The sequence below is a fragment of the Culex pipiens genome, chromosome 2, assembly GCF_016801865.2.
Source record: "Culex pipiens pallens isolate TS chromosome 2, TS_CPP_V2, whole genome shotgun sequence".
Lineage (NCBI taxonomy): Eukaryota > Metazoa > Arthropoda > Insecta > Diptera > Culicidae > Culex > Culex pipiens.
The window spans coordinates 91148065-91168664 of NC_068938.1; the positions used below are offsets into that span (position 1 = coordinate 91148065).

Consider the following 20600-nt stretch of genomic DNA (forward strand, 5'->3'; position numbering starts at 1 on the left):
ATAACACAGAATAAAATTTTCAGATTAATCAATACTGAAAATTTTATTCTGTGGATATTTTTAAGCTTCTAAACAATAAAAAAACAAAAAAAGATATAATTTAGAAATGCTTTGTAATATTTTTTTTCGACACTGGATTTTATTTCAAACAACAGCGAATCATAATTTTTAAATGTTTTCCTAAAATTAGAGTTACGAGTTAATTTTCAAAGAGATTATTTGTGCACACATCTAAAAATTAACGGTTCTTTGAAAATAAATTAAACTAAAAACTTTTGTAGTATGTATACCGCATTTCAAAAAAGAGATTTTCTCAATGTTTTTTTTGTGAACTACGTCGTCCTTACTTTTTCAAATATTTTTTTTTATTTTCTCCATATTGCATTGATTTAAACACGAGACCCTTGGATTTTTTCAAGGAGCAGTGGTTGTAAACAAATTGTGTAAAGAATTCAAATATTGTTTAAACTCGACAGTAAAACTTTTATACGTATTTTTAAATGTGACTGGTTAACATTCAGAATTGATTCCAGTACAATGTTGTTAAATTTAGTTTGTTTATTTGGTAATATAAATAAAAAAATGGATTTTCATGCTTTTTTAATATTTTTTTTGCTTTTCATAATAACTTAAATTTTATAGTAAACATTGAATCTAAGATTATGATAATTGATTTTTTTTTTCAAAATTCTAGGGGGGGGGAGGAATGAAGGTCTTGAAAATTAGTCAAGGGGGGAATGGAACGATAAAGGTTGAGAACCACTGTTATAGCCGTTATAAAACTTCTATAAATCTCGTTAGTCTTGGCAAGCTTTGAGCCACTCTTGTTCAAGAAGGAATGGATTTGAACAGGGTGGCCACCAGATTTCGATTTTCAATTTCCCGGTTTTTTCCCGGTTTGCTCCCGAGCCCAGAAGGAATTTTCCGAAATGTTTTTAAACCAAACTACAATGTTTTTTTAGGCTAACGTTAGTACCAACATACTTTTTGAACGCATACATTTGGTTCAAAGTTTGAATTCCTCAAGAAAGCTTTCAAATCTTGAGTAAAAAGTAAGTAAGTTGTAAACGAAGCCGTTTTTATCTGTTTCCAATCCAAACATCTAATTTTCATAATGATTGGGATTTTTCATCATCATACATGTAGATTGTAGGGGAAATATACCCATTTTAAGCCTAATAAGCGGTCGTGTTTGAAAAATGCTGCATAATCTGGAGTGTTCCTTGAAATTTACTGAAACCAAGTACACCAACCAGAAGAGCAACTTTTTGTGAACATTTCAGTTTAATTTGATCTTTATCAAAAGTTATTCTATTCCTTTTACAAGCATTTAAAAAATAATAATTCCCAGGGGTATTTTAATCACACGAGAATGCACTTGGCCACGCCCACCTTTCTAATATCGGCTTAGCTCGTTTTTCTTCCAGCACTTTTTTGTGTCTGCCTATTGTTGCCATTTGTGACGAAATTTTAAGCGAACGCTCACGAAAAGTGGCATTTATAGGGAAAGTTTCCTGGCATCGCTGGCTGCGCTGCTGGTGGTGTTGGTGGCCATCATTTGTTCTTTATTTGCCTTCGCTTCTCGCTCGGTTTTCTTCAGCCTTCGTTTAGAATAGGCTTTACGTTAAGTGACTCAGTGCGTTTGTTTTTATTTATGGCGCTTGCTAATTAATTACATGTTTCGAGACTACTTAACAAGTGAGTGACTAAAATATGGCCAAAAGAACATGTTCCCGGTAGTTGGAAGCAATTTTATCCCGAAATAGCTGTGTAAACTTGAGCGATAGTGAAAAGATGATTTTTGCGATATTCATTAAGCGGTTGATAGCTGCTCGCGTGTGTGTCAGTGTGTGCACGCAACGTGATGAGAAATGGTTTTGCAAAATATAAATTTTGATCAAAAGCGCATTAAATAAGATATTTTTGGCCAGTAAATGGCATAAATTTGTGTGCTTACTCGAGGCGGTGCTGTTGCTGGTAAAGTTATGGCAAAAATAGTATTTTTGGAGCTTTAATCGAGCAACAAACTCTCCATATGACGAAGATAGGTGTTTGATTAAAATAGGCATAATTGCCCTATAACCTCAAAATAAAAAAATCGTTTTATTTTTTAGAATGAGATTAATTATTACTACAATTTATTAATTTTAAAGAAAAGAATTGCAAAAATAAATTGTTATCAACAGTTATGTAAATGCTCGTTAATTCGTTAGTTGCCTCGAAAAATCAGGGGGCAAAAAATATTTTTTTAAAAACATCAAAATTTCAATTGAAATTTAAGTGCAACCAGCTGAAATCAATAAAAATGCATTCCCTTGCGTTTGGAATCATTTTTAAGCATGTTTGGGTTAATTTAATAATCTTTTATTTTTTTAAATTTTACACCTTTAGTTTTTTTTTTGTTACCGCCAAATCTTACATTTTTTGAAGACAAAACAAATAAACTAGTGTAAAATGCAAGGATTGAACCGATTGATTTTTGTCCAGACAGCTGTAAGATAGTCCCCCCGATTTTTGCCAGATTCATCTGGCATTTGTTAAAACCAAGGTTAAAACAGATTATTTTCAAAGTGAGTTTTTGATATTATTGTTCACAATTATTAAGCTTATTTTTATAAGCTCAATGATATTTGTACGACAAAAAAAGTTTTAAATCTAGAGTTTTTTTAAAGGTCCTTTAAGCTATTGTATTTCATATGTTGTCATATGCTTTTTAATTAAAAACTCTTGAAATGGATTTTCAAATCAATTTCGAAAAATCAATTTCACTTCTTTTCTTTACAGAAGGCGTCATCCATAAAGTACGTACGCTCTTAGGGGGGGGAGGGGGGTTACCGTAAGTGTGACAAGATGTGACGAAGAGGGGAGGGGGGGTTCAAGACTGTGACGTCACGTTAGGATTTTTATGATTGCATAATAATAATTCGAAATGTACACAATAAAATTAAATCCTCTTTTCTACAATTGTTTGCTTACTATATTATTATATAGTCACATTTGATCACATTGGCATTTATGTATGGTGAATATTGCCTTGAGCCAAAATTCTCACTGGGACGTGTCGACTTATCAGCACTTTTGTGTGCAACAATCGCTTTAAACAAGCTTTATTAACTGATATCAAGTTATGCTTTCTTAAATCAGTTTCTCCAAAAGTTGTTTTGCAAGCAAAAAACTACAAAAAAACGCTTCCTTAACAAATTGACACCCTCCCCCTACGCTTGTATCACAAAAATGATTAATCCTAGTTGTACCGTAATCTGGGGTGAATCGGGACTACAGTCTGAATAGGGACAGCAGTTTTTAGAGCACTTAAAGCTTTTAAATTTGGAAATGGATGTACACATTTTGTTGGCCTGAGTCTGTTCTAACCGAAACCAACCAGAAAAATCAAAATATTGTGCTCTAACATGGTAAAAACTGCTGTCCCAATTCGCCCCATGTGTCCCGATTGACCCCAGTTTACGGCACTGAAAAAAATCCATACGTGTGTAAAAGTGAACTGCAGAATGTGTAATTCTGATTCCCAGTGCGTGACCCCGTTCCTAACTCCGACAGTTATCAAACCAGTCTACCAAACATACCTGGTCATTGAAATTGAACTTAACTGTCAAAATGTTCAAAAGAACGAAAGAACCAAAACAAAAGAACAAAGCGGCGTTCAGCACGGACACTCTGGGTTTCGCATCCAACCCCGTCGCGTTAAAACATCCAACAGGACAAGATTACGCAAATCACGGATGGCCCCGGTGCTGCACCTGATAATATTAGCCACGCAGGTGAGTATTGGCGGGTTTTTATTTGTTTGGGGTTTATTATTCGCTCGTAAAATCATTCACTCCGAAGCACTTCTGCGGCTGGGTTTTGCAAGACACACCATCCGTCGGTTTCCGAGCCCTATCGCGAGAAATCTCCGGAAGCTACGTTTTTGGACCAAAGCTTAAACGTAGTTAAAGTTCCTGAACTAAAAAACAATTTTCCCTTCTATTCACAGTTCCTTGATCCCGACTGCGGCAAGCGGCAGACGTTCAAATTCCTGCTTGAATGTATCAAATCGAGTTGGCATCGGGTGCTCCGATGCCTCTTCACATGCTGGACGTTCTGGAGGCGTCTTCAACTACCCCGGCCCTGTAATCCTGCGGCTAGACGGAACAACCAAGGTCGAGCAGATAGTACTGTTGATAAATCGCTTCAACTGGACAAGCGAATGTTTGTGTTGAACCGGTCGACCCGTTCCGGAGGCATCAGTACAGAATCCGTCGTCTTCTACGATTCTGAATCGAATCCTACCAGAGACGCGCAGGCGCAGGTTCGGTGCTACAAGTTAGGGCTGTGAGATACATACTCGGCGATCTGGCCAACGTGGACGGCAACTTTACGACGGCCTTCTTAAGTGGCGTGGCGCGGCTTGCCGAGGTCATTGAACGGTTCAGTTGGTCATCGTCGAGACTGAGACCGAGCAGCAAACGCGCGACGTAGGGGCGAATCAATAGGCGCAACTGAAACCCGAAAAGGAATCGGCCGCCGAGAGCTGTTGTGTATCCACCAAACTTGAGGACAAATCTTCTGGAACTATGACGCCGCAACCTGAAATCGCATCGCGGACGATTGCCCTCAAGGAGTCCACTCCGTACACAGAACACGCGAGGTAGGTCTCTGTGCTGTGGTTTATTGATGACCGTAAGTTATTTTTATGAATGTATGAAAACGGATTATTTTTTTCACTTAAATCAAAATCTCGCTCCGTTGAATTTTTAGTTCGATGTAGTCTGAATGTTTGTATTTCATACTGTTTTTCTTCACGCTGTTCAAAAGTATGTGTTACAAAACAGTGGAGTACTTGATTCGAGTGGTACCATCATCAGGGATGAGATTAGGTCTTAGAAATTTGGGCATTTTTGTGTGACCCAATGTCACCCCTAATGACGGTAGATTGACAATTCGCTTCATACATATGATAAACATTGTTCACTACCAATCGCGTCGTGTACTCCATTGGCATAGCTTTTGAAGCAGCGCCAGAATACAATGGAACACAACAAGCATTAAAATTACATCGAATTCAAAATTCAACGGGGCAAAAAAATTTTTGCTCCGGTAAAATTACATCGATTTCATCGGAAAATTACATGTTTCTGTAGCGACATTTGTTCGGCACATTTACGTCGAATGGCATTTAAATTTACAATGAATTTGATGTAAATTAGCATCATTAATGACGTGCACTTTTGGTACATCATAAATGATGTAAATTTACCGGATTTTTTTTTCTGTGTACAGTGTAGCTGTCACTTCCCAATGCGAATTTTAATGCCCCGTTTGGCCTACGTCAGCCCGATTTCATTCTACGATCAGACTGATCAGGGCGTTACATTTCTAAGAAGGTGGTTCCCACTGAAAATTTTGGCTCGAGATCGAGCCTGAATCGAGTCGAGGCTCGAGCCAAAATTCTTAGTGGGTTAATGCCGTGTTCATGTGATACACGCTTACTAGGAGAACTTTATTTTTGAGTTCGTTCAATCAAGTTGAAGTTCGGTTCAGCGATGTCAATTTTGAGATGAGTTTGTTTTGATTAAATTTGGCAAATTCGAGATCACTGAACTGAAACTCATTTTGCTTGGCAATTTTGCCGAAATCTTGAAAGTGACAGTTTTGGACCTAGTGGTTTCAAAGGTGTTTTGGTGAGTTTGGTAAAATGAATATTTTGTTGCGAATTTCTATTTTTTTTTTATTTTACAACATTGTTCTTGGCGCGCCGTGTTGATTAACATCGACAATGATATATCATTTTATAGTGTCGTGTTTTGTTGATTCTTTCGTTGTTTGTGAATAAAATTTATGTACATGTACAAGTCACTCTGGGTTACTCCGTGGTTTCACTTCGTTTGATTCCTTCCGTGAACGTCTAGTTTAAGTGGTACGGACCGTGTAAATGTTGGGATCTAGCAAGCTGTGGAGTTGGACCGATCGTAGTTGACTTAATTAGTAAAGACATTTGAATAAAACATTCTGTATCTGAACTTCTTAGAAACCAGTCGCCTAATTATTTCGCTCTCGGACAGGATATGGGCCTGCACCTGTAACCAGGCGACGAAACAAACAAGAAGTTTTTTCACGAAGAAAGTTTTAAGATCCCACTGAAGATGGACCGGATTGGAGTGGCCAAACTCAACGGTAACAACTACTGCAGCTGGAAGCGCAAGGTGGAGTTCCTGCTCATCCGGGACGATTTGTGGACGGCGAGCGGCTGTCGGTACCGGATCGGATGAAGCTGCTGGCGCGGACCAAGTCGTGCTCAACGCGGCGGAAATTGAAGCTTGGGACAACGGCGACCAGAGGGCGCGGGCCACGATCGGGCTGCTGATGGAAGACTCACAGTTGCCTCTCATCAAGAATGCGACGACGGCTTAGCTCTGCTGGAACGCCCTAAAGGACCACTTTGAGACGTTTAAGGTGGCTCTGCTGAAGCGATTGTGCGGGATGCAGTACTCGGAAGGGGAGGACATCCAGCAGTATGTCCAGCAGATTGAAGACATTTTTGAGAGGCTAGCGATGGCTGGTCAAGAGCTGGACGAGGACCTGTGCGTGGCCATGATCCTGCGGAGTCGCTCGACTTGTTCCATCAAACCGAAGACGCACGAGTGGACCATTGGCCGAAACCGAACCTTCGCAGGGAAGTATCGTTCTTTATCCATTTTCTGAAGTCTTCCCGAAAGAATGTGTGGCTGATGATGTGCCCGTTGTTCTAGCGGAAGCGGTCTACGATGGCGAGGAGAACGCTGATGACCCGAGCGAGGCAGAGTGATTTCGAAGCAGAGGTTTCCGGCGACGGACGGAATGATACGGACGACGTTGATGACACGTTGTCACCCGAAGAAGACGAGATCCGGGCAGCAAAGAGACAGGAGGAGCTGCAAGATGGGCGGAGTGTTCATCGTACAACTCGGACGATCCAAGGAGTCCTGCGATTTCGGGACGTGGCCGGGCCTTTCCAGGAGCGCTGGGAATCCCGTACGTTTGCTGATGTGATGGAGTGCTCGGATCGCGAGAAGTCCACGCTCCATACATAAAAGATTTTATTTGTATGGAAATTGGGTCCTAAAATGAAGCTTAGATTGCTGATATTATTGTTTACAGCGATAAAGCTTATTTTTCTGACTACAATGACCCTTTGTACGACCACAAAGAGTTTAAAATGGATTTTTAAATCAATTTTCAAAACTTAACCTCGCGGTCCTTCTTGACAGAAAAGCTCCTACTTGACAGCTCGTTCCAAGGGGACTATAGTTGATCCATCGAAAAAATGTTGTCTTGTCAAAAAAAAATTTGCATTAAAATGAAAAAAAGTGATCAGAAATGGTTTTTGATCGTGTGTTTTACCGTTGTACATAAAAATTTACATAGGGCTTTAGTACCCAATTGTCCACGATGGGGGGGAAGGGGGTTGGGATTTTCAAAAAAGTGTCCACGTGGTTTGTGGATGGTCCCTAAGGTGTGGCTGAGGAAGGTACGATCTTTTTTCAACACAGAAATAAACAAATCAATAACTTTTTTTACTCACAGCATCTTTTTATTGGCTTTCGCCACTTATTTTTTAACGAATACAAAATGAAAACCTTAACAACTAGAGAGAGAGAGATCGTTCCACTCCTTACTGCGTTCCCGTGGAACCGAACCCTCCCGCACCGCGTTCCGTTTCCGTCAAACTGGCGACCTCTTCCAGCTCGGGGTAGAAGATCCGCTCGCAGATAAACTGCGCAATCCGATCGCCACGGGCCACCTTGAACTCGTTGTCGGAATGGTTGAACAGGACCACACCCAGGTTGCCCCGATAGTCCTCGTCCACGACGCCCGCACCGACATCGATAAAGTTCTTCACGGCCAAACCCGAGCGGGGCGCCACCCGACCGTAGCAACCCTCCGGAAGTTGAACCTGGATGTCGGTCATAACCAGCTGCTTGCCGCGGGCCGGAACGGTATACTCGTAGGCGCTGTGGAGAGGGGGAAAAGAACCGTTACGGTTAGGTAAAACGGAAGTCGATGGGACCACTTACCTCTTCAGATCAAATCCGGCAGCCTTGACAGAACCCTTGGACGGCGCGAAAGCCTGGTCCGTCAGTTTGGCGAAACGGAGAACGCACTTGGAATCAGGCTTCATTTTGAACAAATTGTTTATGAAAGTTTTGCAAAACAAAAAAAAACTGAATTTTACTCGAAACAAGCAACAAACGATATGCGCGAGCGCGTTTCAGATGCAAATAAAATTTGTTAGCGAAAATGCAACAATAAAATTGGCGCGCAAATTTAAGAAAATTATTTGGTCGGAAACACACTCAAGAAAGTTCGATTTCTTTTTCTGAGGGGTGATTAGTGAATCGAGCTTCACAAGTAACCGGTGTGTGTTGAGCTGAACAAAAATTTCAGAACAAACAGGGTTGCCAGGTTGCCTGATATATCAATGCCAGATTGTTGAGCAACAGTTCGACAAAATAAAATTCTGTGTCATTCTGCTCGTTAGATTTTCTCTCAGCAGCAGCAACAAAAAAAGTAAGAAGTGACATTTCAGTTTGATAGATATGCAGTTAATGATTTTTCATTAATGTTTTTGTTTATTACCAAATTTCAGCAAATGTGATGATTACTGAATCGCATTCAGTTATTTATTCTATCCAGGTTTTTAAGCGAAGATGGCGTTCGAATGGTGAACGCCCGTAATGTCACAATTGCGCAATAGCACCAACATTAGAAAAAAAAAATGTGGCTGTCATGCCATGGCACACTTTTTTCGTAATGTTGGTACCACTGCGTGATTTTGACATTTCGGGCGTTCACCATTCGAACGCCATCTTAGCTTAAAAATCTGGATAGGAATTTAAACAAATTAATCGGATTTACAGAGATATTAGATGATAAGTTTGTAATTATTTACAGATAAACCTTTTTTTTACAAAATTGTCCTAATTTAGTATCTACAGTTGTTCCAGGCTTTGTTAAATCGCAAGGTAAGGCGAACCATCGGATTCGTTGTCTGGACCGGTGACGGTCGGCCCGGCCGCAGCAGCAGCATCAAACTCAGCAACAGTTCCCGTCCAAACCGCTTCTACAACCTACGCCACAGTACACACAGTCCATTTTTGATTTTCGAGCTCGGCAGAATTCTGCCGAAAACAGAACAACTGATTTTTTTCGGCAGAAAAATGCCGAACTTCGGCATATCAACTGTCATTTTTCGCCGAGAATTCGGTAGAATGACTTCCATTTTGCCGAGATTCGGCATATATTTCTGCCGAGCGATAAGTTGTTCTGATTTCGGCAGAATTTTGCCGAAGTTCGGCATAAAAATCTAAGTGTGCACCACTATCGCTTCCAGTTGCTATCATTTGGACTTCGCTGCCATGCATGGCCCATGGGCGCCGACGGTGTCCATTCCGTCGTTAACCACGCGAAGCAGATAGGAGCAAAATGGCTCTAACGATTGACGGGGAGGTCACCGACGTCCGTTGGATCAAAAGGCGCTCAAATTTAACCTAGGTAAGACATTTTCTCATGCATATAATTTCAAAATATTGACTTGCTTCTTTGTAGGAAGCATTGCCTTGGCGTTCTCGATAGCGAGATTCCTATCCTGCTTTTTAGGCGAAAATGGCGTTCGAATGGTGAACGCCCGAAATGTCAAAATCACGCAGTGGTACCAACATTACGAAAAAAGTGTGCCATGGCATGACAGCCGCATTTTTTCCTAATGTTGGTGCTCTTGCGCGATTTGACATAAGCTGTCTGATTGTCTGTGGAAGTGTTGTCGTCTCCCGGACTTCGCTGCACTTTTTGAAGATTTCTCGCCGTTCAAACTGAGTGGAATGTAAAGTGTACATCAGTTTCCTGCTATTAAGGACCCACATCGTCGCTGCAAGTTGGAGTGCAAACGATCGAGTGATTTGCTGGCCTGTAAGACAAAAATCTTTATCGCGAACACAGAGGCATAACAACAAACAGTGCTCCATTGTTCGATATCGAGGGACAGTCCGCTGGAGCTATCTTCGTTCTCAGCAACGCTGGTGTCATCTATCGGTCACTAGAGGAACTATACACTGTTGTGCAAAATTAATAACTATGAAGAGATCCTGCCAAAAGTGTAAACAAAATATCGCTGCTGATGAACCGATCGTTATCTGCGAAGGATTTTGTGAAGGAATTCAACGATACCATGCGAAGTGTGTCGGCCTAGCGGCGGAAGACCAGAAATCCTGTCATCTGCGCAATATCTTTTGGATGTGCGATGAGTGCTGCGATCTAATGTCGAACAACAAGTTTCGTAATACCGTCAACGGGTTGAGATCTGCTGAACGCAAAGCTGACTGTGAACTGGAAAGTCTGAGAAACGAAATGTTTGAGCTGAGAGGAACTCTATCAAGTTTTATGGATTCCTTTCAAATCTCCAAACATCTGCTGCAACGTCATTTCCTCTAATATCACCATCACGCGAAGGTTCGACAAAAGACGATGCAGAGCCGCTCTCTTCGACTAAAAATCTCGAGTCGTCACCCTGTGCAACGGATAACTCGAATGCAGATCAACCTATTGCGAAGCTCAGATTGCACCTCTCAAACATTGCCGTAGACGTCACGGAAACCGAAGTGTCTGAAATGGTCAGCGAAACTCTTGGGATTGATAAAACGCTCATGGTTAGGTGCTTGGTTCCATCCTGGAAAGACTTTTCGTCGCTAGAATTTATCTCGTTCAAGATCGAAGTTGACCCCTGTTGCAAAGCTCGTGCCCTGAACCCATCAAGCTGGCCAGGAGGAGTGAGATGTCGGGAGTTCAAGGAATTTGCTAGAGATGTTTGGCGCCCGAGAACCAGAAGCCGCTGTTAACTTTCATGTTTGATTTTGTAACCGATGTAAATTATTGATTTTTGCTTAGCAATTTATGTTTCCGAATTAGATTTTAAGTCCATTTGGGCTAAAATAGCCTGTTGGGAGAAAACAAATAAATAAATAAATAAATAAATAAATAAATAAATAAATAAATAAATAACTAGGTGTCCGAAGGCTTGATTGTTGAGGCAATTGCAAACCTTTTTTTAAACCTTAGCTTCCATCCACCCCGGGATTCGAACTGACGACCTTTGAATTGTTAGTCCAACTGCCTACCAGTGACTACACCGAGATAGAACCCAGGGAGATGACTCCTACACCAGGATTGAGCTAACGACCTAACCTCCAGGTTAGACCGAGGCCAACATTTACTTCCCGTCCCACGGATGGCGTGATCAGACAAATCTTGTCTCGAAAAATGCCACCGGGACCTTCTAGGATCGAACCAAGGCCGACTGGGTCCCCTACACCACGGGTCCCGGTTTAACAATAAGGCTCGAAACTAATACACTGAAACCCCGATGGTGTGACACCAACTGTTATCAAACGAACGAGGCCGCTTTTTAGTTTGACACCCGCTTTACACAAGGCTCACACATACTATCAAATCAAACGTGTAAAAAGTGACAGTTCAAACAAGGACTTCTGAGGTGAATGTCTGAAATCAATACTCCGATAAAAAAGTCAGTAAATCACACCAAGAATTTTTGTTAGCTAATGCTAACAAAAATTCTTGGTGTGATTTACTGACTTTTTTATCGAAGTGTATGAAGAAAACCTCGGAACTTAACCTCAAAGGTTAAAACCAAATGAACTTTTTTAACAGGTGTCGTTGTTGGGACATTTTTTTTAATTTGAATTTTCTTCCGATTACGCGAAACGTCATAACGCGAGTTTTTTTTTCGTATTGGTATCCGTGTCATAGTGCTTCTGGCCCTTCTGGCCGTTTTCGTTTCGGTTCCCGTGGTTGTGTTCTAGGCCGTGTCCTTGTCGTGCTCCTGACCGTGCGAAACGGAACAAAACTCAAAATTTAAATGCTAAAAGTCCAAGGCAACGACAGCTGTACAGAGTTCTTTGAGTCCATTTGCACACTCAGCCAAAAAAAGATATATCAGCCATAAGGATGCCATATAGATTTTTTCCATAAGCGAACCTTATAGATTTTATTGGATCTTTGAATGATTTACTTTCCATAAGCTAATCTTATGAATTTGATGTATGAGCGATTTTTTGCTTTCATAAGAAAAACTTATGAATATGATAAACACACAGTATTTGTTTTTTATATAGTTATCTTTTGAATGTGATTTTTGTTGTTGTTGTTTAAATTAAAACTAAATTAATGATTGCACATATAAATATATTTATTTATTTCACCAAAATTACATTAATATGCCATTGGCAGAAAAAATATCACTTTGATCATTTCGCTGGAAGGGCCGGATCAATGTCGACGCGATCCTTCAGCTTGCTAAGCAGGTTCACCTTGGTCATGCTAGCGATCAACATTTCGCTGCGAATCTTCCTGATCGATGGCTTTTCCAGATCTAGGGCTTCGCACCCTTCGCACAGGTCATTCAGCACCGCCGAGTACATCACGGCGTATTCCTCCTCGGTTTTTGGATTGGATTTCGATCGGCTGCTGCCTGCCGGCCTCGACCAGGGTCAACTGGAACTTCTTTTGCTTCTAGTCGATCAGCATCGTGATGAAGGTACCCGGTTTCCGGCACGACTCGTTCGTGTCGATTTCGTACGAGATTACCACGTCGATGTCGTCAATACTGCAACCCAAAGTGTTCGTACAGATGATGTTGGAAGAGGAAGTTTCTTACATCGTTCATATTAAAAAGTATCTCAAAACAACTCACCACGCTCATCCACGCTCATCCTTGCCTGAAGACCCAACGAAGATGACCACTCCTCGATGACCAGCACGGTGCCGAAAATTTTGTGCAGCACAAACGACAACCGATGCGGTCCGTCGATCGAGTTGTCGCTGCTGCCGTTTGTTGTTTTGGAGTTTTGGGCAATGACCAGATCGAGCCGATACGGCTAAACGAGGCATAGTTTTTGGGCAGCTGCGGCAGAGCAAACATTTACTTAACCTGTGAAACAAATTTATATCAAAACAAAACGCAAAAACTAAAAATTTTGTTAAAAACCTGGAATCTGTTGAAGGCCGCTCCTCGAGCCGCTCCTTCACTTGTTTAATGTTGTCCGCCATACTACTTTCTGGTTCATAAGGTTGGGCATATGACATTTTCACATAAATAATATTATTGAATGCCATAAGCCCACCATATAAATTGAGAAAGATTTTGAATAGTCATAATTTAAACTTATGGTATTCAAAAACGATTAACTTTTCACAGTTTATAAGGTACGCCATATGAATTTTAATAGATATTTTGGCTGAGTGCAACGTCAAGGTTTTCTTGGTGACGCAAAAAAAAAAATCCCAAAAAAAAATCCCAAACACTAGCATCACTGCAATTCGTTTGACAGCGACAACGTCAAACGTCAGTGTACACCGGGCTGAACACTCGCTCAGCCGCCCCGTTTCGTCCGCGTCCTCCCGCTGTCATCACGCAAGCCACCACCCCCCTGCAGTATAAACAGCAACACAGCGAGAGGGTGAAAAAATACGGAAAAAAGCGACGCTTCGTGTTTTGAGTTGAAAAAGTCAGAGGAAAAAGTGCATTTTCTGTGCTAAATAACCGGATTTCCCTCCGAAAAGTGTGCGCCACAGTTCGTTAGCGATGAGAAAGGAAAATTTGAAGCGCAAAGGCGTCGACGACGGCGACAATTCCGGCGAGGAGAATGACGACACGACCCTGCCGGCCGGTGGAGAGGGGGCTGCGGGAACGGATCTAACTGGCGACGATAGTGCCGACGCTGGGGCAGATTCTCCGTCGCAGGATGGCGCCAAGGACGACGATGAGGATGAGGGTGGAAAGGGTGCGACGGCGGCGGACACGGCCACCGAAGAGAACGGCGACTCGAAGGAGGCCGCCTCGGACAACGAGCAGTTTGAGGACGCGGAAACCGGGGACAAAGCGGCCAAGTCGAATGGCGGCGGCGGTGGCCAAGAGTCGACCGAGGAGGAAATAATCGGCGAAGGCGATAAGAAGGTTAGCCGGGGCCGTGGGAAGCCACCGAAGAAGGCCATCACCCAGGAGCAGACAGCAAATGGCGACGACGACGCCGAGAAGGAGAAGGAAAATGGTGGCGGTAAAACATCCGACGACGAGGGTGAGGGGGATGAGGAAGAGGACGACGATGAGGAGGATGCCGGCGGAAAGGATGACGACGATTCGGATTATGGAAGCTCGAAGCCGAAAAAGGCCAAGAAGGCGGCGGCAGGTTAGTAGAGGGGGGAAGGAACTTTTGAAAAGGGTTTAAAACATATAAAAAAAATCTTATAAGAATGTAAAATGCGTTGCGGTTTGAAAATTTCGTATAAAACTTTTGTTTGATAAAAAAATGCGAAATTTTTGGGTTTTTTTTTCCCAAAGAGTTGTGTTAAAATGTTTGAAATTATATAATTATAAACAGTCCAGACTCGATTATCCGAAGTTCGATTATCCGAAGGTTTGTATGGGACTTCCGCGACCCCATTTTAGTTAAATTTGAATGATTGAATGTCTGTAAAATTATTTTTTTTTCAATATTTCATCAGCGCCATCTTGGATTTAATTATTCTAAATCATTTAAGAGTAGTTAGAGGGTTATATCTGGAGCAACATTTGAAAGGGGCGGTACGACATTGCTCTTACGGCCTTTCATTACACGCGTTTACATGGGACGAAAGGCCGTAAGAGCAATGTCGTACCGCCCCTTTCAAATGTTGCTCCAGATATTAAATATTAAGCTCAACAATCAAAAATAGGACAACGAAAAAAAAATCGTGATTCGATTATCCGAAGTGAAATTTTGCCAAGGCCTTCGGATAATCGAGTCTGGACTGTACTATTTCATCATCCTGGTACGAGAATCGAACTCACGACCTCTGGATTGGAAACCCAGCACGCCGCTAGTCGAAACCCATCCCCTACCGGTCAGTATTCCCCGTGAGCATATTTACTCTTTTAAGAGATCTGACTTTGCTGAGCCAGACAGGGATCGATCACCTTCCGCTTACAAGGCGAAACACGTAACCTCACGGCCACGGAAGCTCGACAACTGTTTAGAAAAAGCTAACCATTTTTTAGCCTTTTACTCAACTTGATGTTTAGCTAACGTATCGCTAAGGGACCATCCATAAACCACGTGGACATTTTAAGGGGGGGGGGGGGGATTGACGATTGTCCAGGAACCAAACAAAAAAGTTTTTTTTTGTATAGACAATTGTCCACGAGGGGGGGGGGGGGGGTAACAGATTCCCAAAAAAGTGTCCACGTGGTTTATGGATGGTCCCTAACCTCTAAGATAAAATTAGTGCCGATGAAATTTGAAAAGCTTTCATCCGTATCATATTTCTTGAAACCACAACTCGACATTTTTGCCTTCCTCACTGAGGAAAGGATTAAAAGTCACTTGGAAAATGAACTTTTTAATTTGACCTCCTAGACCTCCTTGTCTGTGCGTGTGTGGGGATGTTGATCAAAAATATGCACTTGATTTTCTCGGCTTTGGCTGAACGAATTTTGTCCGGATGTGGTCCACTCGGTTCATTTTAAGGTCCTACAGCTTGGTATTGTACTGTTTCATTTGGGACCATCCATAAACCACGTGGACACTTTTTTGGGAATCTGTTAACCCCCCCCCCCCCCCCCCTCGTGGACAATTCTCCATACAAAAAAAAACTTTTTTGTATTGATCGTGGACATTCACCTTACCGACGTAAACTTTCACCCCCGGGACATCAAGGTGCTCTCAATAACGACTGCGGTCACGGGTAGTCACGTGCTGTACCTACTCTACTTCGATCGTGGTACCGTCAAGCTCCAGGATCTCCGACGAAAAAAAAAAAAAACTTTGGACGGTTTATGGGTGACTTGGCGGTACTTCTCTAAGAATTCGACGGATGCAGCCCAATGCAACCGTTGCCAACAATGCGGCCACGGCTCAAGAAACTGCAACCTCCCGCCGCGCTGCGTTAAGTGCAGAAAGCGAGGCTGAGTGAAAGCGACGCTCAGCAGCACCGTTCGCGTGTCAAGTGCGCGAACTGCGATGGCAACCTTACAGCGAACTTCCGTGGCAGTGCCGCGCGTAAGGCCTTCCTGGGATTACTCCAGCGATTCCTCCCGGCTGGGGAGGTCCCTACGCAAGCGTGACCGCGGCGAGCGGTACAGTCCCGGAACAAGCAGATGTGTCCGGAGATGACCTATTCACTCTGCCAGAGTTTTTCGCCCTCGCCGTAACAAGGCAGAACAGTTCATGGCTCTGGGAGAGCTTATGATCAAATACGTGTACAACGGATAAGCTACCTCGTGCAGCGCTGCTCTTCGACGTCAACAGACAAAATCATTCTGTGATCTAGCTTTAAGTTTTCCTCTAACTATCTCCTTTTATAGCAATTGTGTAGGTATTTTTTTCTTGAACTTTTTCCTACTTGTGATTAGCCTTTTTTATAATAACCAATTTTGTCGAATTAATTTAATTTGTTCGCAGGAAATTCACTTAAATACAATTCAGGGAGTACTAATCTATCATACCTTGATGAAACTGAAGCGTTTACCGACATCAATTTTAAAAAAATGTCGTTTTGTGTAATTCACCATGTTAAAAATTATACTCATTCAATTTTCTTCGAATCATTATTTTTTAAACACAGAGGAGCAGCAGCCGTTGCCGACTGGTTACGGCGTTCGTTTTGTAAGCGAATGGTTCTGGGTTCGATTCCCATGAAAATAAATACTTGAAATGCTGAATACAAACGAAAAATCAAAGTCACTCACGGAGGGATTCGATCCCCCCGCTCTTTGGATCGGTAAGCAAAAATGCTAACCATTAGGCTATGGCGACTTGGTGAATTTAGGCTGTGATTAGGCATATTGAGAGCGAGTTAGGCCATTGCGATCTTTTTTAAAGTTTATGTCCCTCGACTCTTAAATTGGCCTAAATTGGCTGTAACTCAAAAATTGGGCACTTAAAAAATAATTAGAGTGCTTTTCAACTGCAACTTCCAATTTACATCAAAAATGTTTTGCTTGAAAATCAAAATACATGTTTTTTGTCCCTGAACATTTAAAAAATACAATAATCTAAAAATACGGATTTTGGAAATCTTTTTTTTTGTGAATTGTCCTAACCTACATTTTTGCCGAAGACACCAAATCGATCAGGAAATCCGTTCCCAAGATACATACAGCTCAGACTCGATTATCCGAAGGCCTTAGCAAAATTTCTCTTCGGATATCAAACCACGAAAAAATTGTTTGTTTCTGTCTTATTTCTTATTGTTGAGCTTAAGAATGACCCCTAAACTACTCCAAAGTGACATTTTTCAAATTTAATAGGCAATCAACCATTCATATTTGACTAAAATGAGGTCGCAGAATTCGAATTTGACGTTAAACGTAAGAAAATAAAAAACACGAAACAAATTATTTTTCGAATATTTACATACTATTTTAATATGGTTGCCAAGTGGATAGCTGCCAATATTGTATGGAGACTTGTATGAGCAAACCAATGATGCAAAATGGATTCTTTCAAAATGGAAATCAATTTCCGGTTTTGGGGAGAATTGGTCGATAGACCGTAACTATGGGCGAAATAAGCTAGCACTACAATCTCTGCGAAAGAATGCAACAAAAATAAACTTTTCTCCCATTTTCTTGCAGGCAAGCGCGGCGCCAAGAAGAAGGCCGGCAGAAAACCCGCCGCGGCCAAGGCCAAGGGCCGCCCGGGCCGGAAGGCCAAAAAGCAGGAAAGTGAAGACGAAGAAGAAGAGGAGGAAGACGAGGAGTACGAGGTGCAGGACATTATCGACCACCGCAAGGAGCGCGGCGGCAAGATTGTGTACCGGATTCGCTGGAAGAATTACGGCGCCTCGGACGACACCTGGGAGCCGGAAGCGACGCTGTCCTGTCCGGACATTATCAAGCGGTACAAGGCCAAGTGCGAGAAGGACGACGAAGCACCGCTGGCCAAGAAGGGCAAACCGACGCCGACCAAGGGAAAGAAGGGAGGGCCCGGAAGGAAACCCGCTGCAGTTGCTGCTGCCGGCGGACGTGGCCGTGGACGTCCCGGAGCGAAGAAGGCAAAGGACGACGAGGATGAAGACGAGGAGGGCGATGATGAGGAGGAGACCGAGGCGGAGTACGAGGTCGAACGAATCATCGACGTGCACTTTAAGCGTAACGGCGTGCGCGAGTATCTCGTCAGATGGAAGGGCTTCGGCGCCAAGGACGACACCTGGGAACCGGCCGACAATCTCAGCTGTCCGGATTTGATCGAGAAGTTTAACGAAAAGCTGGACAAAACCAAGAGCACGGGCGCCAAGGAGCTGCGAGTGAACCGGAAGCACACCGAGCGGCTCACGCTGGTCGAGAAGGGCCGCAAGACGTCCAGGCGCAACGCCAACAAGGGCCGCGTCTCCTACTACGATGGCGAGTAAAGGCGCGGGAGCGGCCACATTTTGCACGTGTCTCGTCGATTTCCTGCCCGCCACCTTCACACCCATATTGAGATGAATCAGAAACAATTATTGCAATCAATATTTGAGGAAAATATTACACACACAGACAGACAGACACAACACCTACCCGATTGCATTTTACACGTACGTAGAGGACGATTGATGTTTAATACTGAACGATGTGCATCTACTTCTTACGCTAGTTTTAAACGTAAAAAACAAAACAAAAAAACACATTTTCGGTTATTATTTTTCGTCACACGTGACGATAATATATATTTGTCGTGTCTAGCCAGTAGAGAAAAGATGGAAACTATCATATTTGAAGAGATAAAATAAAAACCAGCGGAATGAAAAAGGACAAAATTTTGAATTAGTGTATTTGGGTTTGGATAAGTGAAAAAAAAAACAACAAAAAAACTATTTGTATTAATTACAGAAAGATAATAATAAACTACAACTTAGTAACTAGTGACTGATGTTGTTATTTGCGTCGAAATGTCTCCGCTCTTTCGGTATCGTGGCCGTGGGAACTCCATGAAGGTACTGAACCGAGTCGGGAATGATAGCGTGTGCAATATGTTGTTATGCGACGACGATGATGATGATGCGTTTGCGTTAACCTGCGACAATTGTATGCTATTTGATGCTCTCCTTTTTTCTCATAGAATTTTATGTTGCAGTAATGCAACACTTTAGCGTTGGAGTCCGAAGTGCTTCAACATGAGTTATGTAAATGTAGGTTCAATTCTTAAACACTTCTTCAAAAACTCAGGGAGGTTATACTATCGTAAAATTTTCCGCTATTTCGAAAAAAAAACATATTTTTCAATCAACCCTCTTTAAATAACTCTTTCAACGTTCAATGTCATACCCTTATCCGACGGTTGAATAAAAACGTATTTTTCACCGAAACAAAAAGTTAAAATGAAAAAAAAAATGTTCTAAATGAAAAAATGACCCTTCTGGGTTAATGTAGATTCGAAAAGTACATTAAATTTCCCTTAAAATTACATGTTTCAATATTTGTTACAGTTGAGTAACGGAAAATGGCAGAGTTTTTAAAACGGTGAAAAATACGTTTTTTCGGAATGGGACCATCCATAAACCACGTGGACACTTTTTTGGGAATCTATTACCCCCCCCCCCCCCCTTCGTGGACAATTGTCCATGAAAAATCTTTTTTCTATGGATCATGGACAATCGCTATATCCCCCCCCCCCCTCCCAAGTGTCCACGTGGTTTATGGATGGTCCCAATTCTGAGTACGCCATCAAATCGGGCGTTCAATTTTACATAAAAGTCGCTTTGACACCAAATTTCTATCTCATTACCGTTTCAGACTGCAAATTATTGAAAAACACCTCTTTTTTCGCATGTTCAAAAATGAAAGGGGTCATACCGTCCCTCCGTCACGAGATATCAAATAACGGACCACGGATTCGTGATCAGAGGCAAAAGATACCCATTAGGACAAAGTTTTACGCAAATTGGAGGTCGGGGCAACTGCTGTGTGAGTTGGCGGAGAATTACCCATTACATTTCAATGCTGAGAAGTAGAACTTTTCAGTTCTTGATTCTGTTATTATTCTCTTTTTCCTATTTCCTCATTAAAAGTTGAATTCCCATTTTTTTTTATTTTCGAAAAAATGTTCTAAGGGACTTTTTTGACTAATGAAAAAAAATATTTAGAGTACAGTAGTTGTTCGGTAACTGGGCTGAGAACGTAGCCCAGTCACCGAATGCTGTTCGCTAACTGGGCTGAACGAAAAATAACGAGGGGACTATCGATGCATAATATTTTTTTGATAAAATATTAAAATAAAAGTTACTTAAATTTATTTACAATGATTACTTTTCATGTTTCTTTAATTGTGACATGAAATTACATAAAGGTTTGAAAAAAGCTTTTTTTATTTGTTGAACATGATTTTTACATCCATTATCCCTTCGGTGATTTCGGTTTGTTTTGGTTTTTTGACGTTTGTCTGCTCTTTAACTGGGCTACGGCCCAGTTATCGAGCGCCCAGTTAAAAAGCAGCCCAGTTAAACAACGCCCAGTTACCGAACAACTACTGTAATTCGAAAAGTACAGTCATCCCACATATTTGGAACACTTTTGTGATAATTTGTCAATTGCG

General features: G+C 41.9%; 3 protein-coding genes across 5 annotated transcripts; 2 read left to right on the forward strand and 1 right to left on the reverse strand.

The window, feature by feature from the left end:
• The first annotated feature begins 3203 nt into the window (after nucleotides 1-3203).
• Nucleotides 3204-10995, forward strand: LOC120416328 (helicase domino-like). 3 transcript variants are annotated; one of them, XR_005605329.2, is made up of 5 exons: nucleotides 3232-3779; nucleotides 3995-4648; nucleotides 8976-9117; nucleotides 9371-9531; nucleotides 9586-10995. XR_005605329.2 is itself a non-coding variant. In XM_039578058.2 (2 exons), the coding sequence occupies exons 1-2, from the start codon at nucleotides 3510-3512 to the stop codon at nucleotides 4334-4336; spliced, it is 612 nt and encodes a 203-aa protein (XP_039433992.1). In that variant the 5' UTR covers nucleotides 3233-3509; the 3' UTR covers nucleotides 4337-4907. The 3 variants fall into 3 exon arrangements, 1 of the variants encoding a protein (XP_039433992.1); XR_005605328.2 differs by having other exon boundaries at nucleotides 3204-3779; nucleotides 8976-9531; XM_039578058.2 differs by lacking the exons at nucleotides 8976-9117; nucleotides 9371-9531; nucleotides 9586-10995 and having other exon boundaries at nucleotides 3233-3779; nucleotides 3995-4907.
• Nucleotides 7523-8268, reverse strand: LOC120416329 (deoxyuridine 5'-triphosphate nucleotidohydrolase). The gene is made up of 2 exons (XM_039578059.2): nucleotides 8055-8268; nucleotides 7523-7991 (listed from the first exon to the last, which is right to left on the reverse strand). The coding sequence occupies exons 1-2, from the start codon at nucleotides 8156-8158 to the stop codon at nucleotides 7652-7654; spliced, it is 444 nt and encodes a 147-aa protein (XP_039433993.1). The 5' UTR covers nucleotides 8159-8268; the 3' UTR covers nucleotides 7523-7651.
• Nucleotides 10996-13440: 2445 nt separating the features above from the next.
• Nucleotides 13441-18931, forward strand: LOC120416312 (sodium/potassium/calcium exchanger 1-like). The gene is made up of 2 exons (XM_039578033.2): nucleotides 13441-14237; nucleotides 17663-18931. The coding sequence occupies exons 1-2, from the start codon at nucleotides 13634-13636 to the stop codon at nucleotides 18436-18438; spliced, it is 1380 nt and encodes a 459-aa protein (XP_039433967.1). The 5' UTR covers nucleotides 13441-13633; the 3' UTR covers nucleotides 18439-18931.
• The last annotated feature ends 1669 nt before the right edge of the window (nucleotides 18932-20600 follow it).